Raw genomic sequence first — 7,963 nt, forward strand, 5'->3', positions numbered from 1 at the left:
CACCAATCTCATATAAAAATTAGTATCTTTTCTTTTTAAAATAAATCACAAACAATGTGTTTAATTAAATTATTATTTCTTGAACAATCTAATATAGTTAAAAAGATATTGTAATTTTATTTGTAACTGAATAAATAACAAGATAAAATGAAAAGAAAGAAACAAACCATTCGTTGTGATAATGATGGGAGAAAATCCGAATCTCGGTTTGGTAAAATTCCCATTTTACTAAATTTATAGACTGCAATCCCAAGTATACCACAACAAGCAATCAAATAAACTACTTTAAGAATTAAGATCGTATTTTTGTCAATGGTCGTATATTTTTTAAAGACTTCATTTACGTTTGAAACCGAATTAACAAAATTACTTATTAAAGTAGCAGTAAACATAAGGTTAATATAACTTACTGAAGAACCTGTTAACCATGCCATTAATAACATTGGAATATTTGAAGTAACTGGTCCGAGTGCAGTTGAAAATGCTTGTTTAATTTTCATTTGAAGTTGTTGTTGTTTGTTCATCACTTCAATTCCAATTGAGAAGAACAAAAATTCCACAAAAAAAGAAAAATAAAAAAAAATTAAAAAAGAAAATAAAATGAGATTTAATCATATTAAATTTTGTTCAAATAAAATAATATTAATCATAAACATTGATAAGAAGTTCCACAGTAAAAAAGACTATCTTATTTACACCATTTTTTAGTTTATCTTAAAAAGTTAATTTCATTTAATTTATATGATAATTCTTGGGCTCAGAACTCTCTGTACAAAGTGCTAATTCTTTTAGTTGTTTATTACTTTTTGATTCACAGGAATCGTTTTGGCAACATAGAGACTAGCACGTTTTTACAAACCAAAAAGAGGTAGTTAAATAGAAGGTAGTTAGTATAGGTATAATCACCCACTAATACAAATGAGATACACTAACGTATTACAGCCTTTTCAAACAAGTATCACAACTTATAAAATTATATGGTTAATGTAACCAAAACACTGATTTAAGGAAGGTTAATGTTTTGTTAAAATAAAAAATAAGAAATAGTAAAATGTTTATTAAAAAAACGTTATAACAAGAGAACAATAAATAAGCTATATACTATAGCAATATTAAAAATGTTTAAAAGGTTTAAAAAAGAAGAAAGAAATAATGATATTGAAATAATCAAAATATATTATAATTCTTTGAATTTTAACAAAAAAAAAGTGTAATAAATATTAGTGATAAAACAAATTAGAAGAAACAAAATAAGTAATAACAAATATAACTTGAATAATAAAAGTACCGAAATAAAGCACAATAAAATAAATATAAAATACCATATAAATAAGCATAGAATTAATGAATAGATATTAAAAATACATTTTTATTAAAATTTACTTTAATATTAATTTCATTATATTCATTATATATTATGTTCAATATATTGTATAAATATTTTGTTTGTTATTTTATTGTCACTCTGTTGTTTTTCATTGTACTTATTTGAAACAAAATAAAACAAGAATGAAATATGAACATTTTTATATTCATCATTTCATTAATTGATAAATGAAATGTTCATATTCATTTATTGATTTTATTTTATATTCTTTTTTATTTTTTATATTTCAAATAAATAATGATGAATAAAAATCATTTCATTTCAATTACAATAATTCGTTGTTGTGTGAAATTATTGGATGTTGTTTTCAATAAAGTGAAATTGATATTCTTTTATATTCAAAGGATAATTGATAATAATGATATTGTTTTAATATTTTCTTTATAAATAATAATAACAATAATCATAATATTAAAATGAAAACAAATAACAATTGAATTAATTGAATAAATAAAATACATTTCTAGTTTAATAATATTAAATTTTATCATTCTTTTTATTCTTCTTTTTAATTTAAATGAAAAATAAAAATGAATTTAGATTATTTATATAATGATCAAATTTATCAATTTTCACATTAACATTCATTAAAATTTATTTTAAATTGAATTTTCAATAATATTTAATATTTAATATTCATTGATTAAATAGTTATGTATGATAATTCAAATTATTCATATTTGAAATAAATAAATAATTATTCATTTCTATTTATCTATTCTTTTATTTGTTTGATTTATTCAATTATATTTATTCATTTCATATTTATAATTTCCTTTTTTTTTTTTTTTCTTTTCTATTCTCCATATTTAAATAATCAATAAAATATGAATATTTCATCTTTATTCTTATTAATTTATATTCAATTCATTTATTTATATATTTATATATTTTATTTTATCATCTAATACTTTAATTTTAACAAACATAACATTTAATCAATATGAATGATTTTATCTATTAGTTCATCCTTTGTTTTATTAATTGTTTCTGAATCATCATTACATTCTTCTATTATTTTATTCATTTTATTTTTAATTGTTTCTATTCATTTAATTTTTTTTGAATTTTTATACTAATTTTCTTCTTCTTTCTATTTCATCAATCCTATCAAATATTCATTCTCCTCTTTTAATTTATTAATCAAATATTTCATTATCTTTTATATCAAATAACTCAATTTTAATACATCATAAATAATAATAATAATAATAATAATAATAATAATAATAATAATAATAATAATAATAAATAATATCAACAAATAAATTTTGATTAATTAGAAATAATTCTACTTCTTCAAACCAATATAATAATCTTAAATAATAACTCAAAGAATTTGAAACAAAGAATATAATAACAAAAACAAATCATAAATAAATACACAATTATAACATATTATTTAATTATTATTTTATCATTCTTTATTTTATTCATTAAATAAAATATTATTTCTTTTTATTATTTTAAATAACATTATATAAAATAAATAATTAGTAATAAAAAAAATAAGAAAGAATAAAACATCCCATCAAAAATAATGATAAAATTACAAAGTACAGATACAAGAGAAAGTAAGAAAGAAGTGTTGATGAAAGCACAAATAAAAAACATGATCAGCATCCAATCACATAATCAAAATGATAAATAAATAATAATAAATAATAATCAAAGTAAAATAAAAGAAAAAGAGAGTAGAAATGATAGAGAAATACAAGATAATGATAAGTCATTTAAAATCAAAGAGATAATTTTAATAAGATAAAGAAAAAGAAAAGATTATCAAAATAAACGTTAATAATAAGATGAAATAAAAATAAGATAAAGATAAATAATACATGATAAGAATAACATAACAAATAATAATAATACATCAGTATGATAAAAATTTAATAAAAAAGATACAGGAAAAAGATATACTGATAATAAGCACATAACGGATAATATTAAAATGAAAGAAACTACAACAATGAAAATACAAAAATAAAGAATAAAAAGAAATGAAAATAAATAAACAATAATCAGTCAAGAAGAAAAGAAAGAAATAGAATTTTAATTGATGTGTTGTATTGTTTTGCAATTAATTTGTTAAACAAGAAATTAAATAAGAAATTAAGAAATGAATAAATAGAAAACATAATAAAAGTAATAAATAATAATGTAAATAATGAGAAAGAATACATTAATAATATTAAAAAGTCACATAGAATAAAATAAACAACTAAAAGATATATTAAAATGAAAGTGAACTCATTCATAGAAGGGAAAGTAGAGTGTAACCCAATAATAAAAAACATTATCATAAAAAATAACTCTACTGATATTGATGATGAATATCTTAACTCTATCATCAATCAACTTAAAGAAATGAAGATAGATAAATGTGTAAATATTAATTATTACTGGAAAAGGAAAGAATCAGATAAATTAATAAGAGAAATTAATAATAAATGGGTATGGTCAGGAGAATAGAAAATCTGCAAGAAGATATGAAAATGATTTCAATGTGTATGTATTATTATCTCCAAAAATAAATTTAAATGAGATAAATTTGATGAAATAAAAGAAATCATAAAGAAAATAAATAGACTAGAAGATCTAATCAATGGAATGGTACAGAATAAAATGCATCATGAGATTAAATGAACAAGATGTAGATGAAATTAAAATTAAATCACAAGAAAGAATAAAGTACCTAAAATATATGATGACAATGATTAAAGAAAGAATTAAATTTAATAAAAATGAAATTATCAGAATCAATACAAATAAAATCATGTTTGATTCTAATAACAAAATTAAAATAAAGAAGAAACACAAAATGAAATATACCCAAATAACGATATTACTTTAGAATATTTGAAATCGTTATATGAAACACAGGTGATATTAAATAAAGAACATTTGAAAATAAAACAAATCACCTCGTGGAATGAAAGATACAGAAATTATGATAGTGTCATCATCACAATGGATGATTTAAATTTAATTATGATGAAAATAAGTAATTGGAAATCACCAGGCATTGACACTATATATTTGTATTATTGGAAGAGAATGTCATCATCAATGATTATATATATCAAATAAGAAGAATAAAACTGGGCTATTAATTGATATTACAATCGTTGCACTCACAATATTAATGGATGATATTTGAAGAAAAGAAATAGGTACAAAGAGTTAAAAAAAAATAGGATAATGAAATAGAGAAATTAAGAGATATAAAAATAATTCGAGTAGTAATTTCAATAAATGGTCGAGTAATTGCAGAGAGTATTAGATTAATAGAAGAATTAACAATTGAAATAAACATTATAAAATAAGTCAAAACCTTGTAGTTAGAAACATGATGGATATCATGGAACTTGCTTCTATTATAATAGAACATATTCTGTAGAGCTGGCAGAGAACACACCAATGACAGGATTAGTATACCCTGATGCACGAATAATAGATAATTCTATTGGTACTTAATTAATTGCTTTTAATCGTTCTCAATATGATAAAACGAATCAAAAAAAAATATTCTTTGAAGAATTATTAAACTAATCAGTTAGTTCATCTAGTTTCATATGTTTTCTATTTTATATCATAATTTTAAATCTATTCGCAATAATGAGATAGAAACAAATACATTTTATCTACATATCGTTTCACTATACTTATTAATTACGTAATGTGTAATACTCTATCCAATAATACTATTAATTATTTACTGATTATTAAATGTGACATATCATTTTAATATAAATCATTTTAATTAATACTTTGACTCACTTCATTTTTTTTATTAAATGATTGAATTAATTCAATATGATGATTGGACGTAATTATTGAAATACAATTTAATTATATTTGAATTCATATTAAATTCTATACATAATTAAACAAATTTAATTTACTGAACTAGTTGCAATAGTACTTTTGCTTTTTAATACTAATTATTTGAAATGGAGTATTATACTTTAGATAAAGTTGTAATAACATTCTTTGATATTTTATTGTTGATGAATTATACTATTTATTAGAATCACCATTTAATAGACAAAATCATAAACACTATCATCATTAACTTATTCTAAACCTTGAAATAATTACATATAAGGAATCAAATAACATCTAATAAAAACTTATTAAAAATAGAAACCATCAATTTCTATAAATAAAAACAACGTGGCAAACATTGACCAATCAAATCAATTTTAAGGTTTTTTTAAATTTATAGATTAGAATAACTTCAATTAAAATAAAAATAAGAATGGAAAGAAATACAACAATAAACAATAAAGAAAAGGTCACGTTAGGATACAATGAAATAATGATAACATCAAAGTATTTTAATGACATTAAAGATTTTATTAATTTGGAAATTGGAATTAAAAGATTTCAAGGAAATATGGAACGATTTCATTTTAATCCAATTCCTTTAAATGAATATTCAAGAAAATTCTTTCCTAATATTGAAACACTTCATATTTATGAAGAAAATGATGATGTGTTTAATGATGGAAAAATATTTAAAGAAGTAATATGGTATAAAGTCGATTATTCAACATATTTAAAAGAGAAAGAAACAGGAAATATCTGTAAAGATATTGTGTATGCTGATAAAGATAGAGAAAAATATGGAACTACAATACCACCAGAAGTTAAATCCCTTAGAATTGGATGTTTTGGTGGTTGTGAGGAATTAACATCAATTAATATACCAACAACAATTAGCGAATTAGGATGTGACTGTTTCAATGGATGTGAGGTATTAACAGCAGTCACTGTATCAACATCAATTAGTACATTAGGAGATGAATGCTTTTATGGATGCTCATCATTACCATCAATTGATATTCCAACAACAATTGTCGAATAGGAGATAGTGTTTTGAGTGGTGTCTTTCATTAAGTAAAATTCATTTACCCATGACATTAAAAAAATTAGGAATTGGCTGTTTTGGATATTGTTCATCACTAACATCAATTACTATTGACAACATCCAATTTATAAGTGAAGAAAGAATATTTATTAATGAACCTGTGTTACTTAGTATGGAAACACCAGAAAATCTAAAACAAATTAATGGAAAGAATATTGAAAAGAGAGATATCAATGAATTTATTATCCCAACAACAATTAATGAAATTGGAGATTATTGTTTTAGTAGATGTTCATCATTAACATCAATTAATATACCAACTACAATCAGTAAATTAGGTGGTTGGTGTTTTTTTGGATCTACATCATTGACATCAATTGATATTCCAACAACAATTATCGAATTTGGAGATTATTGTTTTTGTAAATGTTTATCACTAAAAGAAATTAATATACCAACTACAATTACAGCATTTAGAGAAGGCTGGTTTTCAGAATGTTCATCATTAACATCAATTACAACAGAAAATCTAAAATTTATAAGTGAAGAAAGAATATTTATGAATGAACCTGTGTTACTTAGTATAGAAATTCCAAAAAATTTAGTGAGGATTAATGGAAAGAATATTGAAAAGAGAGATATCAATGAATTTATTATTCCATCAACAGTCAATGAGTTAGGAGATTATTGTTTTTATCAATGCTCATCATTGACATCAATTGACATTCCGTCAACTGTTAGTAAATTAGGTGATCATTGTTTTTGGGGATGTGAATCATTAACATCAATTGATATACCAAGTTCTGTTATTAAAATAGGAAATGATTGTTTCGAGTCTTGTTCATCAGCAATTAATATTAATATACCATCATCCATTACTGAATTAAGTAAAAACTGTTTTGAAGGATGTCGTTCAGTAACTTCAATTACTATTCCAACGTCCATTAGTAAATTAGGAAATAGGTGTTTTAGTCGTTGTTACTCATTAATATCACTTCATCTACCAACAACAATTACATCATTTGGAGAACACTGCTTCGATCTATGTGATGACAAACTGAAAGAAAATAAACAAATACCAAGGAGATGTTTTGAATAAAGTGAAAGAAATTAAGAAGAAGTGATGACAAGAATTAGATAATTAAATAATTGGTCATCTAAACAAAAGAAAATTTTGAAAAGTTTTGATTAAATAAATATCAAATAAATCAAATTAATTTACTAGTATTTAGATTTTATTGTGTTGAGAGTTATTCAATTTAATTTTTCAACTCAATTTATTTTATTTGAAGAACCTATTTAAAGTGGATTTGAATTAAATATTCTTTATTTATGTTATGACTTATTTTTAAAAATAATAATTCTTTTAATGTACAAATAATAATGTTTAAATGAAAAGAATATATCTATGACATTCAGAACATAACATATCTTCTTTACAATTGACAGGAATTTGATAATTATTTTATTAGTACTATTCACTATTCACTTCTTTATGTGACAACTTCTGATATTATGAATTAATAACAGCACTACTGATAAACAAATACAACACTCTTAGTAATTATTAACTCATAGGAATGAATATGGTATTATTCATTTTTAATAATATTAAAATCAATTGAACATTTAAAACTTTGTTTCATTTTAATATTTTGATGTATTGTCTCTGACAAGTTCCTTTCCAACTTTACAATCAACAA

The 7,963-nt window shown here is 21.4% G+C and overlaps 3 protein-coding genes across 3 annotated transcripts in view, besides 17 other annotated features; 2 read left to right on the forward strand and 1 right to left on the reverse strand.

Moving 5' to 3' along the window:
• Positions 1-500, reverse strand: part of EDI_079350 (C-MYB, putative) — a gene marked incomplete at both ends in the record, with an annotated part of 862 nt that extends 362 nt beyond the window's left edge. Inside the window, 2 exons of the mRNA XM_001733247.1 lie at positions 1-7; positions 168-500. The exon at positions 1-7 is cut by the window's left edge and continues 362 nt beyond it. Coding sequence (XP_001733299.1) covers positions 1-7; positions 168-500 — 340 coding nt within the window. The remainder of the gene's footprint in view (positions 8-167) is intronic.
• Positions 501-560: 60 nt separating this feature from the next.
• Positions 561-601: a microsatellite.
• A 4-nt stretch (positions 602-605) lies between these two features.
• Positions 606-647: a sequence feature (AT_rich).
• A 377-nt stretch (positions 648-1,024) lies between these two features.
• Positions 1,025-1,067: a sequence feature (AT_rich).
• Positions 1,068-1,200: 133 nt separating this feature from the next.
• Positions 1,201-1,345: a microsatellite.
• Positions 1,346-1,352: 7 nt separating this feature from the next.
• Positions 1,353-1,459: a sequence feature (AT_rich).
• Positions 1,460-1,485: 26 nt separating this feature from the next.
• Positions 1,486-2,597: a repeat region.
• Positions 2,598-2,618: a microsatellite.
• Positions 2,619-3,005: a repeat region.
• A 25-nt stretch (positions 3,006-3,030) lies between these two features.
• Positions 3,031-3,056: a sequence feature (AT_rich).
• Position 3,057: 1 nt separating this feature from the next.
• Positions 3,058-3,243: a microsatellite.
• Positions 3,183-3,291: a microsatellite.
• Positions 3,292-3,319: 28 nt separating this feature from the next.
• Positions 3,320-4,457: a repeat region.
• A 4-nt stretch (positions 4,458-4,461) lies between these two features.
• Positions 4,462-4,876: a repeat region.
• Positions 4,877-5,130: 254 nt separating this feature from the next.
• Positions 5,131-5,291: a microsatellite.
• A 338-nt stretch (positions 5,292-5,629) lies between these two features.
• Positions 5,630-5,683: a microsatellite.
• EDI_079460 (uncharacterized protein) lies at positions 5,649-6,257 on the forward strand (the record flags this gene model as incomplete). Its single annotated transcript, XM_001735471.1, has 1 exon — positions 5,649-6,257. One exon carries the CDS (start codon positions 5,649-5,651, stop codon positions 6,255-6,257), a length of 609 nt encoding a protein of 202 aa, XP_001735523.1.
• Positions 6,258-6,306: 49 nt separating this feature from the next.
• Positions 6,307-7,359, forward strand: EDI_079470 (uncharacterized protein; the record flags this gene model as incomplete). The annotated part of the gene is made up of 1 exon (XM_001735472.1): positions 6,307-7,359. One exon carries the CDS (start codon positions 6,307-6,309, stop codon positions 7,357-7,359), a length of 1,053 nt encoding a protein of 350 aa, XP_001735524.1.
• A 214-nt stretch (positions 7,360-7,573) lies between these two features.
• Positions 7,574-7,653: a sequence feature (AT_rich).
• A 197-nt stretch (positions 7,654-7,850) lies between these two features.
• Positions 7,851-7,878: a sequence feature (AT_rich).
• Between the last annotated feature and the right edge of the window lie 85 nt (positions 7,879-7,963).

The sequence above is a fragment of the Entamoeba dispar genome, genomic scaffold (assembly GCF_000209125.1).
Source record: "Entamoeba dispar SAW760 scf_1105229459177 genomic scaffold, whole genome shotgun sequence".
Taxonomy (NCBI): domain Eukaryota; phylum Evosea; order Mastigamoebida; family Endamoebidae; genus Entamoeba; species Entamoeba dispar.